Below are 27,676 nucleotides of genomic sequence, written 5' to 3' on the forward strand. Positions count from 1 at the left end.
AGGAAGCCAGGAGGGACAAAATAACCAGGAGTTTATGCAGCGCACGCTAGCACCAATCTCTTCACTTAAAAGTGAAGTTAGCACATTGCTAATTGTCGACCGACAGTGACTAGCTAATTGTCTGGCTAGCTACTGTACAGAGGTAAGTTACGCTGTGTTACAAGTACATTTTGATAACCTGCAATCTCGTTTTCAATGTTACATTAAATGTGAATCGTTATTGCGGCTGGGAGAAATCTAACGGAAGCTAGCTAACGTTAGCTAGCCGCTAGCTCAACCATTTTATACGTCTGTGATAACGTTAGCCGTTGTTAGCATTGCAGCTAGTCAGTATTTTCGGCTCTGTTATTGCTCTAAATATAGCTTGAACTTGTCGTTATTAGGTCGTGAGTGCGGACATTGGTGGGGTCAGTTAATAGTTAAATGCTGACTGATGGTGAGCTGTTCCTGGTTTGTATCGACAATATGTGATGCATCACATTTATACTTGGTTTATATTAAGGTAAATAATGTACAGAATTTACTACTCTGGTCATCACGACTTGTAGGACACGTAGCTCACGTTACCTCCAATATAACAGAACTAAATACTTGAAATGCCTCGTGCAGTGTGACTTTTGCAGTCCATTATTGCTGTCTATTTTTGGCAGGGAAGTTTTACAATCTTATAATACCATTCCCAGTACATCAAACAAAGTCTTGGTTTGAACTATGGTGTGAATTTGGCTATAAATATAGTGCATTGCTGTCAACATTTGTCTGATTTGTGAATGCAGTACACTTTAGACACTGTTCCAGTGTCTTTTTGATCATTTGATGTAAATTGTTGTACTCCACTGCATCATGAACTGTTCATTAATTGGCTAAAAATCAAAGTTGCTGAAGCTTGATAAATGAAGTTGTAGAAATGTCTTCCTTCTGACTGTAACAAATGTTTTCATTAAGTAAAAGCTGCATCTTTTCCCTTGTGATCCAGCTATCACAAGCTTAATGTGGATCCTAAAAATCTTTTAATTATATTCATTAATTTAAAAACGAGGCCTTAATTTATGTTAAAATTATTTAATTAATCTTTCAAAAGTCCTAAATGCTCAGACATGGGAGGTAGAATTTTATGAATGTTTTTTGTTTAGTATTTTTCTGAAGTAGCATTGTAAAATCTCAAAATAATGGATATCTATCTATCTATCTATCTATCTATTTATCTACCAAGCTAAATCATTTAATAAATGTATTTTCTTAACCTCGTCATGATGGAAATGCAGATTGAGAAGCACAAAATTGCCAAGGAAATCATCCAGAAAAATGTCAGATATTTCCAACTTCTGTTGGTAAACAAAAAAGAAACTTTCGTGACAATATATGTTCATTGTGTTTTACTCTAAAAAGGGTTGGTTATTCAACATTTGACGTACATGATAAAACTTTTTCCTTAGACAAAAACAGTGTGTTACGATACGTAAAATTGGTCTTAAATTTTGATTATTAGTAAATTGATCTAAAACTTGACTCCAAGTTACTTTAGGAAAAAAATCTTAAAAAGTCTTAAATTAACCTTGCTTTAAGCTGCAGAGACCCTTTAACAGCAGCATCAGTGCTTGCTCTCCGTCCCCCAGTTTCACTGCCACCTCCACAACGCCCATCACACCATGGGAGGTAGGGTTTCTTACATGTCAGCACAGTGACTCAGCATCTGAACAATATGCAGCCTGTATCATGCAAATTCTGAGAACATTAAGCTTTTAATAGTCAGACCTTGCTGACAGATTATTGGATGCTCTGCTTTCTTGCAGTCTTGCGCTTTGCCAGCGACACAATGTCTTGCAAGGCAGACGTGTTAGTGTAGTATGTGATGTGTGCACATAAGCTGCTGACACACAGATTGCTGGTATGTTGTCATAAGTAACAATAGTATATTGTCTTTTTTATGCAACAGGAGAGGAACATTTAACAAGTCAAGGCAGGGTTTCGGAAACATGATTTAGGTTGTGTCATGATTACCCAATAATTTGACCGGGTAAACATTGTGCAGCAATGTCATTGACTCAGTAGTTATAGCAGGAGTGTGTGACAGTTGACACAGTGATACCAGTGATAAGTGGACAATGGATTCAGGGTTTAAAATGTACAGCAAGGAAGCTGTACTCTGCCTGGATTTGCATAGCCAGTACCGATTCCCCATAGACTTCTCTCTCACTCCCCTCCCCTCCCTCTCTCCTCCCCTTTCTGTTTCTTTCCTCCCTCGCTGTCTTTCAGTCTCTCCACATTGTTTTCCAACACACTCCTCTAAATATGCTGTATTTTGTAGGTGTACACTTCAGAAGCTCACAGCCTCTGTAAGATAGGGAAGCTTATTATTCTTCCTGCTTAGCTTTTTGCACTCTTTCTACATTTTAGGTCACTGGACTTTGATCACAATGGGGGTGAAAGACCGCCCTCAGTGTTACTTTGATGTGGAGCTCAACCGGGAGCCAGGTAAGAGAATTTAAAATCACTTCACAGGTTGGAGAATTAGTTAGACACCTAAAAATCTTTAGCTCACCTTTATGGCCAATTACTTTGAACTGACATCATTCATAAGTATGTTTAAAGTGTATACACTAGTTTGTTTTTGTAGCATTGCTTTATATATTTTAATTTGGGTGTACAAAATGAAAGTGTAACACTCAGTGGCACGCAGGTGGTGTGTTCGTAACCATATCTGTTCTGAATGGTTATGTTGAAGTCAAGGCCTGAGAAGCTGTTAGCATTATGCACTTTTCAAGCAGGAACTATGTGCAGCTGATGTGAGTGTAAAGACCAGTTAAGTGGCTCTAGGCTAAGTGATTGTAATTGACTCATGTTTGAAAAGGGAGGAACAGCAATCCCCCACCAGGCAGGTATGGCAAGGTATGAGCTTCACCACAGGATCCACCTAATTGTTGGAAGCCAATTAAAAGTGTGCAGTGTTGTAACTTTTGGGCTACTCGTAACTCTTAATTGCATCCCTGTCCTTTTTTTTTGCAACACCTCTGAAAAAGCCACTTAAGCACATATTTATATTTGGTAAAATGTCTCTGTTGATGTGACATATTGCAAGGGTTCTTATTGTATTAATAGTTTCTGTGTATTTTGAATAGTGTATGATAGTGGACTATGCTAAGGTTATGTATATATTTACTATTAATTCTGTGTTGAAAGAATACAGGTATAATTTGTTATTACGACAGGTGTAGTGCTGTACGGCTGTTTAGTGTGCATGGCATAAAGAGAGTAGTAAAATGTGGTACTTGGAAGATGATGTGAATGCTGCCTAGGATTGGATAACAAAATGTTTTTGACCGTGTTATGCAGTTTTATAGCATAGAACCGCGTGCAGAAGGAGAAAATTTCGGACTAGGACATCAAGTCGATATTGGAGATACCCAGATGTAAGTTAGAAGGAATTTAGCGGCCATATTTGTAATCTCAAATAAACCTCATTCAAGTTTTTGCTTCTTTGTGTGAGTACTTAGGATCTTTGCAACAAAGGAAAACCAGTCAGAACTTAGCTTATGAACGTAACCACATTTTTTTTGGACAAAGTGTCATATCTTTAAACATTTATATATATTTTTATATATATATATATATATATATATATATATATATATATATATATATATATATATATATATATATCTACAAGTTGAAGTGAGCAAATGTTTTTCTCTTTTTTGTGTTTTATAGTTGGGCGCATAGTATTTCAACTTTTCTCGGATGTTTGTCCCAAGACAAGCAAAAACTTTCTCTGTTTGTGCACTGGTGAGTAATGTTCAGTCAAAGACATGTTTTTTTCATTATTGGTCTTCTGCAAAGTTCACTGCTTTGAATAACCAAATACTTGTGTTTCAAAAAGTAAAAAAAAAAAAAAAGAAGAAGAGAAACCTGTTACAGAGATGAATCTTGTCTGTTTGTATTTGTCAGAAATGCAACTGACATTATAGTATTCTGTAAAATTTTACGTTATTTCACTGATTTCTCCAATATAGCAGAGACTTTGGGGATTTACTTGTGGTTGAAGTGGCCAGGGTAGATACTGTCTATGCCATAAAAATAATCATGAGTAGATAAATGAATGAGAATATGATGGAAAATAAGAGACACAGAAATGCACAACACACACATCTTTGGTCATTTGATATCTTGAGGAAAGGAGCTATGGTTGTAGTGTAAATGGTCCAGTGACAGATGGAGTCACTGGATGCATAAACGGGTCCTGGTCTGCCTCTCTACATATTTCATCCCACTGAGTAGAACACAGTGTACTGTAGTAGCAGCGGTCTGCCTAGAGATAGCCATAAATCTGCAAACAGACTGCAGATCGATACTCCCTCTCATTTTTCACCCCACCTGGCTGACGGGAATGTGATGCTGGCAAGGGCAGACATGGGAGATGGCTGGTTAGTCTGTTCCTTTTCCTGGACACACAGACACAACACCGCACAGTGGCTCCAGTTACGTGCACACAAATATTACCCTGTCATTCTTAATATGCCAATATTATGAATTTGATGCAGGTCATATAAACAGCATATTCCATTTATACATTCAGAATCTGTCCCTTTTCCAAATTTAACCTTTTCCAATGAAAACGTTGGATATGGTATTATTTGTCTATTAGAAGCATTATTTGGGCACGTATACAGCCAATTTGGAATATTTGTCTCAACCGGGGTTTTCAGCAGGGCTCGGCCTCTCGTCTGTTTACGGTTGGCGCTGTGCATTGTCATGGATACGTTGTACACAAACTAATTTGCCCGCAGTTTACAACGCTGTGGGGTAGAGATGCATGCAAAAGAAAATCTGACATACATGCTTTTAAACTTTATGAAAAACGTAGATATCAGCAGGTTTTTTGATGTGCACTGACTTTTTCAAGAAGATGAAAGAATGAAAGAGAGAGTCCAACAAGTCTACCACCAATAGGAAAATGTGAAAAAAAATCTATATTCTCTTTTGATGCAAAACAACAAAATTACAAGCAATTCCAGCTGTTGTACTTAACGTGCCCTAACATGACGTTTGTCACCTTAATCGGAGTATGCACATCTGCATCTAGACGAGAGTGTTAGTGGAATATAAATTTTTATTAGACATGTAAACAGTTTAGAAGGAATATTACCTTTTTTGGAATAAGGGCAAAAACAGGACAGTTATGTGCATGTAAACGTCATCAGTGATGTACACAACTTGTTGCTGTGGCTTTCTCCAAGTTTCTAATGTGTCCTTTTTAAGAGGGGATCAGCTCACACCATAAGAAACCAAACCCTTGGAACAATGCTGAAGTCAGTGAAGCAAAATGGTAGAAGATTAGAAACCTAAGCTGCCCATTTGAACAGCCAGCCCTCTGTCTTCTGAAAGCGCTCTCAAACACACCAACACATCTAATGAAATCTCAGCATTCTCGTCTGCTCTCTCCCTGGGGAAAGGGAAATCCGGGGGGGTAATAGCTTTAGGCCCATAGTCTGTCCCCTGTTGGTATCACTCCAGGGGAAAATTTTTAATGAATACTGCGGCCCTGTATTAACAACAGGATGCCTGAACAAAGGCATCCAGATTATTCAACACCCCCCTCCCTTCCCCAACTGTGGTTTATTCCCTCGTTAGTCACCAGTTACTTAACAAATTTAGATTTTTGTCTAAAAAACACAAGAAGACTACTGAAGTGATTAGTCAATTATTCGATAAGCTGATTGATATAAAGTAAACAGGCAACTATTTTATCAACATTTAAGTTATTTTTTTATTTATTTTATTTTTTCAAATAGTTTTGGTTTTTTTTTGTGTTTTTCACATTTTTCTGAATTAGGTACTTTCACAACTATTTTAATAAACATTCAAGTCATTTTATTTATTTTTCTGAATTGTTTTTAATTTTTGGGTGTTTCTTTTTTTTAAAAGATTTTTCTGTATTGTGTACTTTGACAGCTATTTTAATAAACATTTAAGTCATTTTCTTTTTTTTTCTTTCTCTCTTTAACAGTTTTGAGTTTTCTGGTGTATGTTTTATTTTTCTGAATTGGTTACTTTGGCAACTATTAAAAAAAATTAAGTCATTATGCCAATCTTTTTTTGAATAGTTTTTATTTTTATATATTTATTTCTTTAAGATTTTTCTCTCTATTAGATACTTTCTCTTTTAATACTTTAAGTGTATTTTCCTGATTATACTTGATTACTTTTACTTAAGTGCCATTTTCAATGCAGGGCTTTGCCTTTTAACAGAGTATTTTCACTGAGTTGTATTAGTACTTCTACTGAAGTAAAGAAACTAAATATGTCCTCCACCTCTGGTTTAGAAATGTGACAACATTCAAGAAAAGCATTTATTAATACCTCAAGGCATCTGGAGTATGCTAAAGCTCTTCATATAGTATCTGTTGAATGATTTGTGTTGAATTAGAGCTGAGTTAACATGTGTCATTGCAGGTGAAAAGGGAACTGGCAAACTAACAGGGAAAAAGCTGTGCTACAAAGGCTCCACTTTTCACAGAGTTGTGAAGAACTTTATGGTCCAGGGTGGCGACTTCACCGAAGGTAATAACGTGTAACGTATAAGCTCATTTACGTTGGAAAGTGTGTGTCTGATCAAATTGTCTAGATTGTGTCAAAGTGTTTTTACATAAAATCCAATGGAAAGCAACAGAACTGCTGTGGAAAAAAACTACTGCCTGGTTTGTTTAACCCTTTGAACTAAAAAAATTGTTTTTTTTAACATGGAAAAAAAAGAAAGAAAGGTTCCAAAAACTGCAAGACATTAGTAGATTTGGAGAAATATTTTTAAAGTTGCTAGGGAAAAATAAGAGGTGTGTCTCTGCCTCTGTGACGGTGTTTCCACTTGGACAAATTTCAAGATCAGCAGATGGTAGTTAGTAGTTTAGTTTTTGAAATCATGCTAAAATCACATAATTGCTATCATAAATCCCTCCTTTTCGGGCGGTCTCTGTTTGATTGTTTGGTCCGCACCAGGGTTGAATTGGCAGCTTTCATACCAGCCCAAATAAACTGTACCTAATGGACAAACAGATGTGAGTTTGTTTTAACTGAACCAAACAGGTTACATAAGAAAGCACCCTAAGTTTTCAGTACTAGTGATGCTTTGCAGGATGTCACAGCCAACAATGAACTACCTACAAAAACTGATATAGATAGATGCTATTAGTCCCAGCTAAGTGCCAGTATGTTTACTGCAGGAATCCAGGAGACCACGCTGTTCCTGAATGTGGCAGCCACTTCAAAAATGTGTCCTATAAAAACACATTAAGCACTTTCTTTGTCTAAAATGCCAATGAGACAGCACTTTTTCTGTAATGTTCTGTAATTGGTTTAATTATATCATTGTGTTAATCTCTGCAGGAAATGGAAGAGGGGGAGAGTCCATATACGGTGGCTATTTTGAAGGTAATGGGAATATCATATTATCTAATAACCATTGTTGATGTCTCATAAATGTTTATCTAAATATGGTGTAGCTACATTTGCATGAGCGTAATGTTGCATGTGGTAATAATGGGTCTCTTGTGAATTTTCCTTTGTATGACTCCGTTGACCTTCACTTTTCCATTGTGTAGTGCTGTCTTCTATTTAGTAACCGTAGTGGGCTTTATCAAATCAGCATGGAGAGTAGGTATTCTCTTTACTGAAAGCTACAATCTTCCTGCCTAAAATTTTCAACATATTCTTTTATTTATAGAGTGGTCTATTGCAAAATGAGAAGGTAAGAGATGTACACAGCTCAGTAACACCATGTCAACATTGTCCCCACCACCTTCCTCTGTCAGTCAAAACAGTGCAAATGTTTGCAATGGTGCAAATTTGTACGGAAGAGATGTTAAAGGATTTTCTCTTCAGACAGCTACCACCACCCCCAAAGCCTCAGGCAGCTCAGGTTACTTTTTATGTTATAAATGGGGTATTTATAGCTACATGACGACAGTGACATGTAGTCAGATATAGGGCTGCAGGTTTCTCTGCAATAAAAAAAGAGCACCACAGCAGAAAAAAGATATTCAGTCTTGCATCATGGAAAGGCAAGACACGTTTATTTATATAGCATATTTTTGCAGCAAGACAAAGTGCTTGACATAAAACATCGAAAGCATGGAGAGACATCGTGCAAAGGAAACACATTATAAAAGGACATTTAAATGCAATTAAGAAGAGAATAGGAAAGCAAATAGAGAGTAAAACAAACTAAATGTATCACAGCATATTTAGATACAATTTGTTTGTTTTTATCATTTTACTTTGTGTGTTTTCCAAATTTCTGAATATTTGCAAATAATTTAATGATAGTTATGACTCTTAGCTTTTATTTTGCATGTAGTTAATTGAGTATCTACATAAACCTTTCTGTCTTAAATATAAAGGATAATTCCAGTGGATTCTTTTATATTTTAGGCTATTAAATTACTAATATTCTGCATCACTGTGGGACAATTTTCCAAAACATTCAATATGTTTGGTTTCCATTCATTTTGAAAATCATCTTTAGCAGACTTTAAATGGGTTATTCAGCATCTAGTGGCCTTGTTTTGGTCCAAACTACATTACTGTCACACTTTTCTGCACAGTTTTTAGAAGTGTTATAATATTTTGATAGCATAGCACATGATGCACCATTTCTAAAACTGCTCGACTCCTCTTTGAATTTACTGTCACTGAGAATGTAAAGCCACTAGATGATAATTTAAGATAAAGATCATTTTAGAAGAAAGGCAATGGATGAATATTCCATTTGAAGCAGGTTTCAAGTTTAAGCCATTTGCCTCCAATAGCATGTTTAAGGGCAAGATTAATATTTTTCAACCTGGCCCCTATTTTTCCACATTTTTTTAAAAAGTGGTTCAGCAAAGTAACCATTCAGAGCATGTTCACACTGCAAGTTAAGTCATGTTCAGGTTATTATTCGAAGACTAGTTGAAAGGCTTCCCACATAGATAGACGTTTTTGATAAAGAGTAAGATTCTTTTTGTTTAACCATAAACAGCCCCGAAATTGCTATTGCCAATCCCACCAGACTCCATTTAAATAAATGGTGATTTTATCACTGTAAACACACTTCATTCAGAGTCGACAGAAATAATATAAATCTCACAAAAATCATTTTGTTTGGTCTGTCCACTGTTTCAACAATCACTAACTCTGGTTTGGTTGAAATAAACCCTCATTTTACTCACTTAGATGTGAAATTATGTTGGCTCTAAGCATGCTTAAATTACTGTTTATTTAAATGGAGTCTGGTGTGTTTGGTGATTGTGATTTTGGGGTTGTTTCTGGTTAAACAAAAGAGATTCTGCTCTTTAACAAAAAAAAAAAAGTCTGTAGGGATCCTGTCCATAATGTTGTCAGACACTTAGAATATTAATCTGAGCTTGTCAGCTGCAAAAAACAAGAACTTTTAGTGCACGTACATTGACAGTGTGCATCTACCCCAAGTGCCAACTGCAGCGGTCTCACTCAGTACTGGCACAAAAATGATTTTCTCCATTAGTCACTTAGGCACATGGAAAAATAGGACTCAGATTGGAAAATAACAAATTTACTCTTCAAATGAATGGAAACCAATATATTATTATGTGGAAGGCATGAATAATGTGAAATGAATGTAATTTGTAGGTAATGGTTTTTAGTCCAAAGACTAGAAGTAATCAAAATAACCTTTAAAAACTGTGCCTTTGCTGAAGGACTGGTTGGTGAGACAATGATTAGGTTTGATGGATTAAAAATGGTCCTGTTCCACTTCTCCTGTTCTTCCCTGAATATTTCTGTTTTTATGTATCAGAGAACAAACTCTGACACTTCGACACCTCCTTCTCTGCTCCAAACAGACGAGAACTTCATTCTCAAACACGACAGAGCCTTCCTGTTGTCGATGGCCAATCGTGGGAAGGACACCAACGGTTCACAGTTTTTCATGTGAGTAACCTTCAGTAAATCAAGCCCCTCTGCACCTTATACCACCTATACCATTTAACTGACAGCTCACTTACATTATTTATTTGCTTTCTGTCCCTTTTGAAACTGTAGAATTTGTCAGCAACCCCGTCTCTGTGTGCAGTTAGATTTTCAAAGTGCAGAGAAACATGGATTCATTCTTTATTTTACCTACAAATGTGTTACATTTTTTCTCTTGCCGTTTTTGTGTAAAATTTACAGAAACTCTAGCATCCTGCTCTTCCAAGGTAATGTGTCTCCAAGGCTGTGTTTCTCTCTCTCCTGACTGTATTTATCATTCAGTAGTTTGTATTTACAAGTCTTCTGCAGAGTACAGTGTTTATTTTGGATATGTTTGCAACAGTATTCACATATGGCTTGAGGTTGATTGGCTTTGTAAACTTTTTTCATCACTAAAACAGGTTGTCACCATAAATTACGAATGAGTGAAACTCTTGAAACATAAGAATATTTATACAGACTCTTCTTTATATAATAGCCCACACTCTGTTATTGAGGGTTTTTATTGCCTGTTTATGGCTGTTTTTAATTCAACAGCCCAAAGTACAAGTGTTTTCTAAATTGGTTTGCAATCAAATATTATTGAACAAAAGATGGTCTCACAAATTCTGTACCTTTTTGAGATTTTTCCTGTGGAAAAGTAGCACCCGCACTTCTTTGAAGTTACTTTTTATTCTCATTCCTTTTCTCCTTTTTCTCCTTTTTTCATGACCCCACCCCTGCTGTTGGTTCGACCTTTCCTGGCTCCTTTGCTGGATTTTCCACAAACAGCACAACCAAGATGGCACCTCATCTCGACGGGTAAAATATAACTTTTATTTTATTCTAATGATGATTCATTAGCAGGATAATATCGGCATGTAGACCTGAAATGAAAATTCTGTTGATATGACAGGCCGATAAGATGACGCCCTTATTATGCAACTATTATTAGTTGAAACCAGTCACATTAGCCCTGTGTTGTGGCAATTGTTAGGATTGTCACAGGGAGAGCATCATCTAAGTCTGTGAAAGTGGCAGGAATTTTATAGTTTTGTTCAAAAACTTTACACAAAAATAAATATGGCATGTTTTGCATGTAGCTGGTTGAAGTAGTTTCTTTTATGCCCAGTGAATATGAACAAACACAAAAACATTTTTTACATCTGCATCTTCCAGTGGGCTCTCAGGATAAAAGTTGGCATAATAGTTTGTTAATTTCACTACAGGAGAAATGATGTTCTTGGAAATAAGGTGGAAAAAGTATCTGCATATTTCAGCACTGGTAATCACCAAAATAAGTTAAAAAATATCTAAATATCTGCAACAATCCGCATATCGTGCATTCCTACGAGGTGAGGTCACTTTTTTCCAACTCAGTCCAGTCATCTTCAAACCAGCGTGATGAGCACAAAGAAAAACTATAGAACTCTCTCATATGAAATAATCAAAACTGTTCTAACTTTGGCAGAAAATGGTGTGTTCGTGCATGATACCTTCAATCATGGTAGGAAGCTGGTTGTTTTTTGTATAGTTCTAACAGGTTTCTGCCTCTCTGCAGAGTCCACGTCGTCTTTGGTCTGGTCATCTCCGGCTTTGAAGTGATTAAGAAGATCGAGGGGCTGAAGACTGATTCAGCCAGCAGACCTTACGCTGATGTGAGAGTGATAGATTGCGGACAACTTATCACCAAGTCCGCTAATGATGGTGAGTACAGTAGCTAATCTACGTGTTTTGAAAGGTAGGATTGGCTTTTTTTTCTGTTCATTTGTTATTTTATTGTCAACAAATCAAATGTAAATGCCAAAAATCAGATCTTCCTTCCTTGCATGTGGCACTCAGTCCCCAGCTCACTCTGATTGAAGATGTAAAACCCAATAAATGGGTTATAAATACATTGTTTTATTTTGACAAAGGGCTCAGTAATTTCTTCTTAATTATTAAAAACAGCTGGCCATTGCAGTTCTTAGCAAATGCTACTTACACATGGGGACTATCTTCAGTCACTAATTTAATCAATGTTTTTTATTCATGTGTGTTTAATCGTTTTCGGACAACAATGGAGCTCTGAGGACGAAGTTACATAAGGGTTTGGATTCAAAAGAAACACTTTTCCATCAGTGCATTGTTGGTTTTGAGCTTCTCATGGGATTTTTTTGACAAATAAAGACTTGCACACACATCTGCATTAGCAGAACTGCCAGTAGGAATGCCATCTCTCTCAAATGACCTGTGATTGGCCAGAGCCTCCCATCTCAGGCTAGATTTTAGAGCAAGTTAGAGCCAAGAGGAGGTGCAGAAATCTACTTTTGTCTCAGTCCACATGGATTACTAAGGGTTTTTTGCCCAGTGGCTCCAAAATAAAACTGACTGCCCCTGCTTTAATACAAAAGCTTAAAATAGATATTATCTATCATTTTTTAGTGATGTATACATAAGTTTACACCTTTATGTATTCTCTTTTGTCTCCTGTGGTGAAAAACATGTGTTGCCTTTGATTGTAACTGGGTCATATTTTGTGCTCATTTAGTAAGAGGTTGGCATTTTGATGCCAGCATTTTCCCCCCACTGGCATTAGCTGTGAGGCATGTAACCTGATCTTCTGTTTAATGAGGATCAGTGAGGTGATCTCTGTGAAGTTCAGTTGGCATGTGCCCACCTGACTCTGCCAGGCCTGCTTTCAACATACTGAGAGAACAAAACAAAGCCTTAGTTGTTGTAGCGTTACACCGCACTGAAAGTGACTCCTGGCATTTGAACTTTTCCTTCTTACTTACTTTTTTTAATCAAATGACATACATGCTGTTATATTTCTTGCTTTAGTACTTGAGGGCAAGAGGAAAAGAACCTCCCATTCTGCTGACTCGTCCCTCAATTCCCATGACTCGTCCTCCCAGTTCTCCTCTTCAGGGGGATCTGAAAGTGAATCCGATGAAAAGCACAAACTTCGTAAGCACAAGAGACATGCAAAGAGTAAACGGCCTAAAAAGAAAAGGAGGGAATCGAAGAAGGAGAACACTGATGCTCTGCCCTCCAAGCAAAGGTAGTTTGTTTCACATCTTAACGTACTTAAATAATAACTTGCATGTACCTCAGATGAGCCAGTATGATTCGCTGTCAGCTGTAAGAGCTATGAAACAGGTTGGTTCTTTGCATGACAAAATATTGTTTTGCATATTGTCGTGTCGTCGCAGCTCTCACAGTCCTGTGGAAAGAGAAGCGCTGGAGGGAGAAAATGAAGTGGAAGGAGAGAAAGAGCAGAGTGGGAAGAGAGAGAAGCCTGTAGTCCGACCGGAGGAAATCCCACCCGTGCCAGAGAACCGCTTCCTGCTGCGGCGGGACATGCCGTCTCAGGATGATAAAACAGTGATGTCAGTTTTTATATATATATATATATATTTCAGCTTCTACATTAAAAAGTATACACCTAAGTAAAAATGGTAGGCTTTTACTTTGAAATTTGATCTCTGCAGAGTTGAGAAAGAAGAAACGTCTCTGTCAGCTGACCAGAAACCGGCTGTCTCTAAGTCCGGACGGAAGATCAAAGGCAGAGGAACAATGGTATGCTCACCTCAACTCAAATCAGTGATTTGTCTCTTTAGATGTGGCGTTCATGTATTATTTGTTCTTTGAGTAGTCTGCTTGTAAGTGTACTTCATCCACCTTGCTTAATTCCAAGGCCCAAGATTTATTCACTTCCAGTGTCAAGAGGTCACAAGAAGACTTCCTTTTAGGGGTCACAATCTAAAGCAAAGATTTGCCATCTAGTTCCAATATCTTGAAGAGCAGGCAGACATCTCTTCGGCCAATATCTCCATCACTTGGCAAATCACACCAGAACAATTAAGAATGATAAAAAGCAACATAGGTAAAAGGAAAAATGTGTACTTTGATTTTGTAATGAACTGTCCCTTCAGGAGTCTTTAAGAGTTTTGATGCAATCCTATTAATGGTGTTTTAAGTATCCATCTGTTTTTACTATTTTGCAGCGATATCACACCCCCACAAGGTCTAAATCGCGCTCTGCATCTGTTGAAGAACGCGGTAGCAGTGAAACTCCACCGCACTGGAAAGAAGAAATGAAGAGAACCAAAGTTTATCAACCTCCAAGCATTGAGAGATGGAGCAAAGGAGACAAGTAGGACTCAGTGTTTTTACTTTGTAACTTAGATCATCAGTTTTTTTTTTTTTTCTTCATGCATCTTTTGACTTAACAGATTGAATGACCATTCCTCAAGCAGATGGGATGACAGAAGTGACTCCGCATGGTCCCGGTCTGCTGAACATTCCTCAGACCGCAGCTCTGAGAGGTCCGTCCTTCGCCGCCAACAGAAGAAAGAGAAGAAAAAAGCCAAACACAAGAAGAAGGCCAAAAAACAGAAACGTGGTAAGAAGAAGAGCTCCAAGAACAAACCACGAGAGCCTCTTCTGTCTGAGGGTGAAAGGTCAGTGTCTTCAGAAAGGAAGTCCAGAAGATCCCGCTCCTCTTCAAATCAGCATAATTCATCAAGTCGGAGGAGACGGCGATCCTCTGTGTCTGTCAGAGACTCACGGTCCTACTCAAGATCCTACACTTCCAGTCGATCCAGATCTAGAGGGAGGTCCAGGTCTTATTCAAGATCCAGAAGTCTTTCTAGGTCTAGAAGTCGGTCTTTGTCTAGGTCCAGATCAAGGTCCTATTCTCGATCCCGGTCTAGATCCAGGTCAAGATCAAGATCCAGGTACAGGTCTAGGTCTCCATCCAGAAAGAGGAGTTTATGCAGGACTCCAAGAAAGAGGAAAGCCAGCAAGCCCAAAGCCGACGCCCTGATGCCTGAGAAGCCCCCAGAGAGCAAAGTTACACCTGTCCCCAGACTCCCAAATGTCCCGACTCCCGAAAGCGTCCCTGTGATCCCAATGAGCGACAGTCCCCCGCCCTCACGCTGGAAACCCGGTCAAAAGCCCTGGAAGCCGTCTTATATCCATATTCAAGAGATTAAAGCTAAAGTAGCTTCCAGCTCCTCCACCGGACAAACAGTAGCTAGTGTTACAGAAAAAGCTCAGACTTCCGTCACACCAAAGCGTCTGCCGGGTGACTCTGAAAGCCACAAACCTGTAGGGCGCTCACGCAGCAGGTCCTCCAGAAGCAAGTCCTACAGCCGCTCATACAGTCGCTCACCGAGCAGAAGTCATAGTAGGTCCAAGTCCAGGTCCCCTCGTCAGTATAACAGCAGGTCATCATCCTACAGCAGATCGGACTCTGACAACTCCCAGAAAACACGTGGCAACAAGAAGAATTCACTAGACAAGGAATGGAAAGAGTACTACAGCTCTCTGAGGAGGATTAAAAATTTAGATAAGTACATTTCACTCACCAGTAGTAAAGATGCTCAGTCAGGATCAGAGAAGAGGGCAGGCTGTGAGCACAGTCCTCATATCAGTGTCTCCAACAGAAGTGGCTCTTTGGAGAAAATAAAAGAGAAAAGCAGCTCGCAAGATCAAGAGACGAAGCATCACAGCTCAGTGCCGGCAGAGAGCTTTAACAGCAGGTCTGAGTGGGATAGTGACAGCGATAAAGCAGGCCAAAACAACAGTCCTGCTCCGTCAAAAAAGCAAAAACGAGCAGTTCAGTCCAGAGAATTTCTTGACAAGAAGTTGTCTGCTCTCACTGGATGGAATTCAGAAAGTGATTCTGAAAACGTAACTGCCAGAACAATGGCAATATCTGAAAAAGAGGAAGGAGAGGCTAGTTCAGAAACAGACGAGGAGACTTCCAAAAAGGCATCGGAGGCGGTGGCTGAGCTGGCACAAAAGATTGCTGCTGCCGCCGCTGCTGCTGCTTCTGGTCAGCAGGAGGAAAGTGCTGAAAAGCTCTCCGAGCCTGAGAAGCACAAAAGCAAGAAGAAGGCCAAACGTAAGCATAAACACAAGAGAAGAAGTGAGAACAAAAGTAGTTCCCATCACAGTAAGGACAAAGGAAAGAGATCGAAGAGGAAACATCAGAAGCTCAAAGAGACTTTTCACTGGCAGCCTCCTTTGGAGTTCGGAGAGGAGGAAGACGAGGATGAATCGAAACGAGAGAAGCACAGTCCTGGTAGAGTTGTCAAAGAAAAGCCTGGTGGAGGCAGCGTGAATGAAAGTCTAAACAATAATCCTACTAGAGAAAAAGAGAGAGTGCCACAGAGAGAACAAGAATGTATCAACAAAAACCCAAAACACACCGAACCTCATCTTAAGTCATCGAACAGGAGCAGTGCTAACATACCCGGTATCAAAGAGCAAGAGTCATTAGATGACATGGACATTTGTACCCCAGAGCACGATGCTGAAATTGTAGAAGTTCCTGTTACACAGGATTTTTATAACAAAACCCCTGAATTAACCCTAAAATCTACCTCAAAGTCTTCTGGAACAGCAGCTAGAGATCATGCTGTACCTGAGAGCAAAGAAGAGCCCTCTGTAACATCCACAACAACAGCTGCTGGACTGCAAGATGAAGCAACCAGCAGCAAACCCACCGGCACTGTAATTAACTTCAAATGGAGGCCTTTGAAAGGAATGTCAGCTCTGCAGAATGTGAATGTGCCGCCTGTCACCACAAAAACCGCCCAACATCAAGAGAATCAGACGTCCAGCACGCAGGGAGTGAGAATGGAGATAAAAAGCAAAAGCCGGGTCCGACCAGGATCCCTGTTCGATGAGGTCCGCAAGACTGCGCGGCTCAACCAGAGGCCTAGGAACCAAGAGAGCTCCAGCGAGGAGAGATCCCCTTCTGTGGGGAATACACGGGGATCACGGTCCCCGAAGAAGTCACGTTCTGTTTCCAGTCACCGATCCCGGTCCAGAGGCTGGTCCCACTCCTACAGCAGGTCCAGGAGCAGATCCCGCAGCTCCAGCTACTCTTCCAGGTAAGACAAAAAGCACTCTGATGAAATGAAGACCACGAGGGCACCATCAGTAAATCTTTATAAGATGCTGCAGAGGCGTCTTGGGTAAGATTGTTGTAAAGTGATAAACTTGATGGATGTGGAGCATTTAGTCTAGAAGCTTCTGTGTCTGTAGCACAGACCTTTTGTCCCAACTTGGATTAAATGTAATTTATAACGCCACGTAATTCTTTTAGGAGCCGTAGCAGGAGCCGGAGGAGACGTGGAAGAGGACGGTCGCGCTCTCGTAGCAGCACATACCGAAGTTACAGGAGTCACAGGTACAAACTGAAACACTGATTTAATAATCTAATGTGGCACCTAACTGGCCCAAATGGGGAAATGTTTCCAGGTAAAATCCGTGGAAACCTCATAGTTAACCCTGAAGCTCGGGAGGTTTCGGTATCTTGACATTTTGCTCAAGTTTTATGGAAGTTTGTAAACAGATGTTTTGCTGTTGTTAAATGCCGTCCTAATTCAAGTTAATTTCTCCGATTTTCTCAGAGAAATTTTCTCAGTTTTTGGATTCTTCATTTTCTGTGGAGGCATGCAAAAAACTAGCTTTCTTCCCGAACTCAAAGTAACACAGAGGGAATAACTGACATACAAATGATCATGTAGTGGGTGAAGCATTCCTTTAAAAACAGTCATAAGTCCTGTTATAAATGATTGGGTAAAACAGCCCTCCCAAGACTTCCCATTACATTTTTATTGTGTACTTTATTGATAATTGTGATTGATCGGTCTCGATGTATCTTTTAAACATGTATCATTTAGTCTTTTTGTTTTCCTCCTATCAGTCGGACGTACAGTAGAAGTCATTCCAGAAGTCGCTCATATAATCGCCGTCGGAGATCCAGGTCAGTGAGCTATTAAATGCACCAACAGACACTCACAAAGTGAAATGTCTAATTTCATGTGGGGGGTCACTGAGTACACGTAAGCCCATTTTTTAACACGATCGTGCATACACTATGATCTGATAAAAACATTATTTTAATCACAATAAAATTAGGAATCAGTTGTGGAATTTTTGCAGTATCGGTCAGTTTTCATAATCTGTATTATAATGTTTTTAGTAACAGAGTTAACATGATAGCATGTAAACTGTTGATACGGACACATAAGCAGACAGAGGCTTTTGTGCGAAGACATTAGAGACATTAGACATTTTTTTTGTCTTGTGTTGGTAAAATGACTTTCTTCAGGTTTCTCAAAATCAGTTATTAAAAGGCATCACCTTGGGCTGTAGAAACTTTTTTTTGGCATTGTTGGCCATTTATAGATGAGAAGATGAATCTATTTATCAAGAAAATAATCAGCAGATTAATGAATAATTGAAATAATCATGAGGTGCAGCCTTAAAGAGATCAATCTTATCTTTAGCTATTAATTATCTGCGATTGCATGAAGCAGGAATAAATCTTTTTCATTGTGCACACAGACAACATCTAAATAACTTTACTTTGTATTTGTAATAAAATCAGTGATGTCTGTCAGGACTTTGCTTTTCCTTGTTCAACTAAACAAATCTTTGTGAATCCAACACTCTTCAGGAGATACACCTAAAATGATTTTTCTGCACCTGAATGCAGGTCCGACTCCTACGACAGCTATTCCAGTCGGAGTCGGAGTGCGAGCAGGAGACGAGGGCGCAGACGAAGTGACAGCTACAGGAGCTCTGACCGCCGATCACGGTAAGTGACTCTGTCCCGAGGTGAACCCTGACAGACATCAGCAAGGCGGCAGGTCTCAGATCAGCCTTGTAACCTTTTCTCTTTTCCTTTGTGTGCTTGAATGTTAGATTCAAACACTGAGGCCCTGATCAAACAGAGTGCATTTTGCAGGTTGCAAACATGAGGTGTACTACACTTTCTCTTTTTTTTTGTTGAAGCCTTATATTCATAATAGAAAATAGTATAATCAGTGTAGAATAAAGACCAGCTGCATAAAGAGTTAAGCCGTGCGATGAAAGCGCAGGCAGTCATGGATTCCATGGTCTGTGTGACGAAGACTTGCAGTATTCTGGACACGTGTGGCTTTAAATTTGCTTTGTCGCCGATTGCATCCCTTGCCGCTGGGGGAGAATCTTACAAGTCGAAACAAGATTGATTGGTGCCTTTTTGAGCAATAATTAGAGAGAAATCAAGAAAAAAACTACTAAGAAATGCAATGTCTGCACTACAGTGAACACTCACAGTTTTCTGGACTTGATTTAAGATCATGGTATTCCAGACAGCCGGCATTTCTAATGCTCTAAAAGTACATTATTTCTTATCAAATGCCATTAAATACAGTTTAATTTTTAAATTTAAAACACATTTTTTTCTCTGTTTCTTTGACAGAGAGCTGTCATGTTTGGCAGAGTAATGCTACTTCTAAACTCATACATTTTATAATACAAGGTGAAATAAATGTATAAAAGGCGAGACCTAAAACATTGTATAACCACTTAAGAGGTTGATTAAAATCACCCAGAAAATAGAGTTTTTTTGGCACAGATTTCCCCCCCTTGGAGCTTCCGGTGGCAGAATCCTCCCCCGTGTCTTGTTCTTGCAGCTGCGGATGCACATTGAAAACTCATCCTGATTTCTCACTAATGAAGTGAAGTTAATGCTTCTTTGAATGTCAAAAGATTAAGAGAAGGAACATTTGATGACAAAGATACATATTTGATTTGAGATCAGGGAGTATTTCAATAACTTAGGTGAAAAGGTCAAGTATCCGGAAGCGTGATGTCCCGAATACAGTGAGTCTACATTAGCAGCTTCAGTTGTTTATAATGTATGCGCTCTACCGCAGACCTGTCAGGCGGGGTCTGTGCTCCATGTATTTTGGCCATTAGCCTGACCATTATTCTGCTGTGCAAGAAATTTTTATTTTTAGATTAGTTAGATAGTATCTAGTTACCTTACCTAGTGAACAAACAGCTGGACAAAAATTGGATTGGCAGATTCCTCTCAGTTCATCCAGTTGGACAATGGGAAAAAACAGCAATGATATTGGGCACTTTTCTGCTCTGAATTGAAGTTCCTGCAAAAACACAAGGAGCAAAATGATGAGGCGCTCAGCAATGCAAAAGCAGCAAACAGAAAGCTTCACTGTGTTGAAAGCGATTGACAAAAATCCACCATAGCCTGCTATGAAGTGCACCGTTTGACATTCAGTATTCAGCCAAGTGTATATATCTCATTTATTCATGCCTGTAAAGTAAAATATTTCATTTTAATCTCTCTTCTGCAGGTCGTACCGCTCCTCCAGCCGCAGTTCTTCCAGGCGCAGAAGTCACAGTCGCAGCAGTCGGTACAGTTGAGGCCTCAGGCAGGATTTTTTGGTTCGAGTCTGCTGAGAGGGAGCAAAACCACAAAGTCTGGACACTGTGCACGAACAATAGCAATTACTGCTATCATCACAGATCAGCAACTAAAGCTCCAAGAGGAAAAGTTGTATTCTGTCTGTTACTAGTTTAATACTGTACCGTGTGACAGTCTTTGAGGACATGAATGTTATAGAATGTACATGAATAAACCACTTCACAAGCTAACACAACAGGATTTGTTTTTAGAGACTGTCACAGCTGAGAACAGCCCGGAGGTTTCAAAACCGCTATGTAATTTGAGAAATAAGCTGTATATATTTTATATTATTGTATAATTGTGTATTCCTTTTCTACTTCTGTTTTTTATACACTGAAATTACACTGTCTAATCCTCTCAGTTCTGATGTGTTTGAGGAGTTAGTAGGTATTGGTTGAGGTTATGCCTTAAACACTGTTTTTATTTTCTCTAAAAACATACTAGTTCAGTGGAAAAACTAAGTTATTTTAGCAGTTTCAAGCTATAATTTGATGTATCACGATTGTTAAAAGCTGTATTCAGAGTATGTCTGATTTATTCGAACAGTTATGAATGTTTACACTGAATAAATACCGCAGCCTGTTAAACCTCTGTTTTTCCTCACTATAATCATGCAGATTTCACTTTATAGACCTTGAGAAGTTGAACCTCTACAATGGCGCCATCTACCTTTCAATTCAGAACTGAAACCTGTGTGAGATCAATCCACTGAGCTGCACTGTGATGCCTTTATACCGGCAAAATTTTGTGAATGTAAGTTAGATATAATTAATGCGTTGACCAAATACTAATTGTAGTTTTTTTTTTACAGAATCTCCTGTAACTTTTTTACTAGATATCAGGCAATTAGAAGACTCCCATTAATGCACAACTATACTTTCACTTCATTGAAATTTTAAAAAAGGAATACTTTATGAAATCATCAACCACACCCAGTGCTAATTAAAAGTTTGCTTCCCTCTTTGCTAATATTTGCATACACTTAAATGTGCTGGTGTCTGTGTGTGAGCGCCTGTCTCTCGGGAGCTTTTGTGAGTTGCATGATGCTACAAACCATCAGCTACAAATCCTACTGAATTGCTACAGTGACTGTCCTTTTTTTTCATTTTAGTGTTAAAGATATTCCACAAGTTACCTGGCATTTTTTTAAGATGGTCAAGTTTGTATTTAAAAATTAAATTGACAGGAAAATTTGAAGCAGTAGTTCTTCACCTTGGAAAGACAAATTTGATCATATAGTTTCTGTGATGTGTATTTTCTGTTATTTTTGCCAATTTCTGATTTTGTGAAATACAAGGTACTTAACCTCTTAGCTGAAGCAGATTTTGAGACACTGGCCCTGAACACAGATATGCAAAAGGCCCCAGACAGACTTTTTGGTGGTTTGGTCATTTTCTGTCTCTCAAAGGTCTTGTTTTTTGTCTTTTTCGGTTGAGTTGTGTCACATTGTGGTATTTTTTGCCACTTTTCAAAGTTATTTTCTTGTCTCTTTATTGTTCCTTTGCATCTTTTCATGGTTCTTTTGTGTCTCTTTGTAGTGATTTTGTGTCTCTTTAAATCAATTTTGTGTCTGTTAGAGGTCATTTTCTTGTCTTTTTAGGTTGTGTTTTGTCACTTTGTGATCATTTTGCCACATTTCGTCGTTTTTTTGTATCCCTTTACTGTTGTTGACTGGTCACTGAGGTCATTTTTGTCTCTTCACTGATCCTTTGCATCTCTTTGTGGTCTTTCTGTGTCTCTTTGTGATAATTTCAATTCTCTGGTCATTTTGCAGGTGAAGGCCATAGTGGCCCTTGACACTTTAAATCCCTCGACCTGTGCGTGGTTGGCCCTTTCAGTTATACATCCATGTCTCTTTGGGTCCCAAAAATCCCTCAAATTAAAGAGAAAATATCAGTTTTTAACTCTGAAAACAAGTGATGTTTCCTAGTTTTATCTAATTTAATTCTCTTTATCTAACCTTGAAGTTTTAGTTTTCTCTACTTTACAGGCTTTTTTTTAATACATGTTCATGTACATGTAAGTGTATCTGAATACATGTATGTGAATTATTGTGTGTACATTTTTTTTAACAAAACTAATTACAATTCATGTCCACAATGAGGCCACTACTGATGTTTCACCTTGAAATCACTGAATAATGTTGCCGGTGTTTTACGTGGCTCAAAATCTGATTTTCAGGCTCCTTTCAGAATGTGGACGCGTCACTTGAGTTCGGTGCCTCAGGTATCATGAGGAAAAATCATTAGCCTGCTGTCACTTTTTGGGAAAATAGATGGTTCACATTTCAGAGAGTTTCTCCTCTTCAACTTGTCTGCGTCTGAGATGTTTAACAGCACAATTTATGAAATATTGAACACCTTTTTTGGTTGGTAAGGACAAGCCAAACTATGATTATGTCTTTTACATCCCCACACATTGTAGCTTTAACTAAAAACCTTCTAATGCAAAATGCGTTTTTAGAGTTTTGTCGGTCTGTTCAGATTTTCTGTAGATGTTGTGGGCTCAGCTGAGACACGAAGTGATGAATGGGACCTGCTCCAGGTTACGATCAATTTTTTTCCCACCTTGTTATGAGCATATTGACTTCTGCTCCATACAGTCTGCTCAGGAGTGAGCAATGGCAGTCAGGTCCAGGGATCCTTCAGGAAGGCTCAAACAGGCAAGGCTGAAATTCAAACCGTGCAAAGTAGGCTGCTGCCCCGTGGCCCCAAACCTGCAGAAGGCATCGGGGGCTCCAAATTTTACGTTGGAACATTAATTGCCAACTATTTTGATAATTTATTGTTTATAAGTCATTTTTTCCTGCATTTGCACACACAGTATATATCTGATTTGATTTCACTTCATCATCAGAACATTTGTCTTGCATCCCAGGACCTACAATATTACACATAAATACACATAAATGCAAAGAAACAGTACATATCACATCAGACATTCGGAAAACTGGACACAGTGTAAGCACTTTTATCGCCCCTTATTACGCTCATGGTTCGACCCGGGAACACTAAGGCCTACTCTAATCAATCAGAGGACCAAAAAAGTTTCTCAACCTGTAATATCGAGCCTGTGGGACTCTGAATCTTCTGTCTGATGACAAAAGTTGATCGTCCTAAAGTAAATAGTGAGAGAGGTCTGATGTAATATTACCAGCAGCCAGAGACAACATTCTTTAATAAAACGCTGTTTGAAAACTTAACTCAAGTGTTTGAGCCACAGTCTTTGAGCAGACACAGAGCAGTCAAGCCTTAAGCTGAGCAGAGAGACATTCATTACTTTTTAAGCTTTCGTGGTGTATACATTTTTTTTTTTTTCTATGTTTGTCAATCAAATTACCTATCACCTCATTTTAGTGCAAGGGATCAACTTGAGGTTATTGTGGTCCTGATATAAGGGTGAACATATTAGAATGATATTACTGTTAAGAGTAATTCAGATTTTTATCTGACATTTTGCTTTTGCCCCCCAACCATTTTTTAATTCCCAATAAAAATAAAGTGGGAACTGTGGAATTGTTTTTGTAGTTTTAGCACACATAAGATGCTAGAGTGTATGAAACAAGTCCTAAAATCCTAGAAATATCCTCAAATTCTAAAAACTGTTGAAAATCCTAGAAATCATCCTAAAACATCCTAAAATCCAAGAAATGTCCTAAAATCCGAGAAATATCAGAAAATCCTAGAAATGTCCAAAAATCATGGAAACGTCCAAAAATCCTAGAAATGTCCAAAAATCATGGAAACGTCCTAAAATCCTAGAAATGTCCAAAAATCATTAATACGTCATAAATCCCAGAATTGCCCCTAAATCTTAGAAATGTCTTTAAATCCTAGAAACATACAGTATATGGAGCTGCTGCGTTTGGCCCCTGGCCCCCTGTCATTTTGCAAAAGTGGTCCCTAAACAATGCAAGCTGTGTATTCCTGCAATACTAAATGAAGTTACAATGACTTGTGCAACATGGGAAACGATTGAACTCCCCGACCTCCGCATCTGTCCGCTCGTGTGACGTCACGCGGTTGCACGAGCGCACAGCGAGAAGAAGCGCATTGGGTTTTTTGCGCCATATGTCTGCACGTCCTTCCCCAGTCCTGCTGCTCATGCCAAAAGGGGAAAAAATTCAAGTACAGTACAAAGAAAAGCGCCTGTCTCGCAACTCCACGTTAAACAGTACCGTGTCCCTTTAAAAACGTCTGACAAAAAGCCCATATGATCCCCGAGCTCCAATCACCAATTCCTTCTGCAAAAGCAGCCTCTGCATTTTTGTCTGTCTGAATGCTACAGCAGCACGGGGGGAAAAAAGATTGAGGATAAGGCACAAACTGAAGAAATGTGACAATTCAACGGTCATTTTCATGGCGAAGGGAAAACTGGTGCGAAAGGAGTTATTCTGGGACTCCTTTGAGCCTCGAAACGCTGGATCAAAATGGTGAGCTTCAGAGCAGAGCGCTGCATTTTTGTTTATTTTTTTTGTCCCTGTTTGATCTCTTGTACATTTGAGCTACTTAGCAGGCCGATCAAACTTACAGCACTTGTGCCTCGTTGTGTGTTCGCACCACCGGCTGTCACACCGTGTATTTTGTGCTTTGTATCCTAAAGTTTGTAACTTGCCGACATGGCACAAGTTGGAAATTGAAGCTGCTGAAAGAATGCGATGGCTACAATAGCTACATTGATGCAGAGAAGGAGTTAAATTCTTTCATATCAGGGCGCTCCTGCAAAAGGGCTCAGGTCGTGACTGGTGCAAATGTAGACAGCATGAGTGCAAGTCCCTTTCTTCAGCAGCTAGTGCAGGACAAGTTTGCAAGGCTTTGACATTCATGCATAAATTAGATTGTCTTCAGTGTGGTCAAATATAGGAGGAGATGTCACTCTTCATGTCTTGATAACTTTGTTGCAGGTGACACTCATGCAGAGGTGTCTGAGGTGAAATGCATATTTAGTGTCTGATAGTCAAAGCTATTTTGTTGGAGTATTTTACGTTTTGGCTGCTGCATGAGGTCAGTTTCTCTTGATTCACTTCCCTCTGTGACTACGATTAAACAAGCATTTTCAGCCAGACTCCATGATGTTTTTATTCCCTTTCATTATATGAAGATGGTCCCGCACAGACAGACCGATAGAGTTCTGGGAATAGAGGCAGATAGTGAGGCAGACAGTCCGCTCTGTCTCCAGGGTCATATTAGGATGCCTCATTAGGAAAGCATGTGGAGCTTGATGCAGTGGTGGAGTAATCCCAGCGCGCGTTCACATCTGGAGGCTTGGGTTAATATCTGGGTCAGGTCAGCGGGGTTAGCCCTGGTGCTCGCTGGGTGGCTTCTGGTGGGAGCAAAGAGGGAGAGAGAGGTTTTGGTATGCTTTTCTTTTCTTTTTTCTATTTGCTTTTTTGTCTACTCTTTTTGCAAGCTGCGATAGACAAAGTGGTGAATGCAATGTGCCGGTGATCGGAGATACTGTATCTTCGGACTGTTTTGGTAAGCATGCCCCAGATAATTTCTGCAATTACTTTGTTGACAACAAAAGCGGATTAGTCCCTGCTAATTTTGTTTTTATCAATAGCCTCACCTTCATAAAATCCCTTATATTGGATGGATGGATTACTGAGCAGGCCTACAGGGCACAGGCCCAGGGGTCCAAAGGGTCTGGGGGCCCTTTAACCAGAGCCTCTGTATGAAGTAAATGTTCATATTTCCTGTCGGAAAGTCACTAAAACAGCAACAAAGATACACAGATATCCACAAAAAGAAATATGCAGGATAACTAAAAAGAGATGTAAAACAACCACAAAGAAACACAAAACAAATAAAAGTAGATGCAAAATGACAAACAAGACACAAAACGATTACAAATAGAAGGAAAAAGATGCAAAAGAGACACAAAAGGAATACAAACAGATGCAAAAGGACTAAAAGGACACACAAAAGGAGCAAAAGAGATGTAAATCTATAGACAAAACAATTACAAAGATCAAAACCAGATGCAAAAAGATGCAAGATGAGTAAAAAGAGACACCAAACAAGTAAAAATAGATGTGAGAAGACATAAAAGAGACACAAAACAAGTAAAAATAGATGCCAAAAGATGCAAAACAACCACAAAAAGCCACAAAACCTGTAAAAATAGATGAAAAGTGACCCAATATAAGTATGACTAGACTCCAAATGACTATAAAGAAACACAAAATGACTAAAAACGACGCAGCCAAGTGGTTTATGTTGCATGTACTCATTTTGTGGTTGTTTTGCATCTCTTTAAATCTGTGGGTCTCACTCCTATGCAGGACGGCTGGGGTGCCTTTTGCACGTCTATGCTCAGAGGCCCATTGTCTTATGTTTAATCCCAAAGATTATTTTTCTCTTAATTTGGCAGTTTTTTAAAAAAGCAAATCTGCGTGTTTATACTGCACACTTTGGGCCATCTGAAACTGTTTTTTTCAGCGAGCATTGTCAGGTCCTGAGTAGCTCCTTCTCTATCCTCACAGGGTGCTGCGAGTTTTACGTAACTGCCTATTCAGGGCATTCCTGCCCACCCTTGACTTTGAGGCGTCACTGTCTCTGGGTGCTGAGCGAGGAAACTGTCTTTAGTCCTTGTGACAAGTGCAGCCATTCCCGAGCCCCGGCAACAAACTCCAGCAGACATCCTCGGCCCCTGGTAGGAGGCCGCTCTCCTTGGAAACTCGGAGCATACTGTAGGTGCTGCTAATTTATGCCCCTGAGATTAAGAACAGTGGACAGGGCTGCAGAGAGCAAGGTCAAACTCACTGGGCTTATGTAAGGTTTCTTTTGTTCTTGTTGGTTTCAATGGCACAAGTTTGTTCGAAGTAACCAGGCTTGATTTTACTCTTTGAATAAATCCCCATTTTTATTCTCAGCAGTGCCAGCCAGCATCTTTTCATCTGGGGAAAACAGTTTCTCTAATTTAACCCCCTGTGGCATTTTTTTTTAAATGACTTTGAACTCCATTATCAAAGAGGCCAAACAGCTTTTTCTTTGCATACAACTTGATATGCGGATTTCTATTAGCCTTTCATTGTCAGGCATTTAAAGATATTAAGAGAGTTTTCTGTCTAAAGCGTTCTTATAGCTTTTAGCTGAATTCAGGCCAGAGAGAGAGACTTAGGAGGAGCTTTAAAGCAGATGGGAATGAGTTTTCCTGCTGTTTTCACTGAACTGCCAAGCAGGAAAGTAGGGATCCTTGATCTGATGGTCATCACAAATATTAGTTTTACATGGGTTGTACACAGATTAATTTTTTTGCAGGAATTACACATTAAGGAATTACAGGAATTGTACCATTTTTTTAGCTGTTTATCAGTGAAGTTGTGCAAACGTTATGAAATAAATGTGCACAGATCCGTTTGAAAAACATACTCAATATCCCTCCCAGTATTTAAAAACCTTAAAAAAGAATAACCTGTTATTTCAGTTTTAATTGTTTATCTTTTAATCCTTTGAA

At 39.1% G+C, this 27,676-nt stretch overlaps 2 protein-coding genes across 6 annotated transcripts in view; both read left to right on the top strand.

Annotated features, from left to right (window-relative positions):
- The first annotated feature begins 9 nt into the window (after nt 1–9).
- nktr (natural killer cell triggering receptor) lies at nt 10–20,311 on the top strand. Of its 5 annotated transcripts, none has more exons than XM_088071650.1 (17): nt 10–142; nt 2,398–2,475; nt 3,709–3,783; nt 6,451–6,558; nt 7,378–7,422; nt 9,852–9,939; nt 10,750–10,779; nt 11,519–11,664; nt 12,781–13,000; nt 13,152–13,328; nt 13,431–13,518; nt 13,947–14,095; nt 14,175–16,844; nt 17,060–17,143; nt 17,663–17,722; nt 18,458–18,559; nt 20,106–20,311. In XM_088071650.1, the coding sequence occupies exons 2-17, from the start codon at nt 2,418–2,420 to the stop codon at nt 20,173–20,175; spliced, it is 4,170 nt and encodes a 1,389-aa protein (XP_087927776.1). In that variant the 5' UTR covers nt 10–142; nt 2,398–2,417; the 3' UTR covers nt 20,176–20,311. The 5 variants fall into 5 exon arrangements, with proteins under 5 accessions (XP_087927776.1, XP_087927778.1, XP_042366692.2 ...); XM_088071652.1 differs by having other exon boundaries at nt 14,196–16,844; XM_042510758.2 differs by having other exon boundaries at nt 14,199–16,844.
- Nucleotides 20,312–24,452: 4,141 nt separating this feature from the next.
- Nucleotides 24,453–27,676, top strand: part of zbtb47b (zinc finger and BTB domain containing 47b) — a 34,491-nt gene continuing 31,267 nt past the window's right edge. Inside the window, exon 1 of the mRNA XM_042510166.2 lies at nt 24,453–24,650. Within this exon, the coding sequence (XP_042366100.1) occupies nt 24,648–24,650 (3 nt within the window). The 5' untranslated portion in view covers nt 24,453–24,647. The remainder of the gene's footprint in view (nt 24,651–27,676) is intronic.

The sequence above is a fragment of the Plectropomus leopardus genome, chromosome 21 (assembly GCF_026936395.1).
Source record: "Plectropomus leopardus strain MGB_pleo_1.0 chromosome 21, ASM2693639v1, whole genome shotgun sequence".
NCBI lineage: Eukaryota > Metazoa > Chordata > Actinopteri > Perciformes > Serranidae > Plectropomus > Plectropomus leopardus.

Coding starts and splice junctions, on each gene's coding strand:
- nktr (XM_088071650.1), top strand. CDS start 2,418: ATGGGGGTGAAAGACCGCCCTCAGTGTTACTTTGATGTGGAGCTCAAC. Junction 16,845..17,059: donor AGCTCCAGCTACTCTTCCAG/GTAAGACAAAAA, acceptor TAATTCTTTTAG/GAGCCGTAGCAGGAGCCGGA. Junction 17,144..17,662: donor CGAAGTTACAGGAGTCACAG/GTACAAACTGAA, acceptor TCCTCCTATCAG/TCGGACGTACAGTAGAAGTC.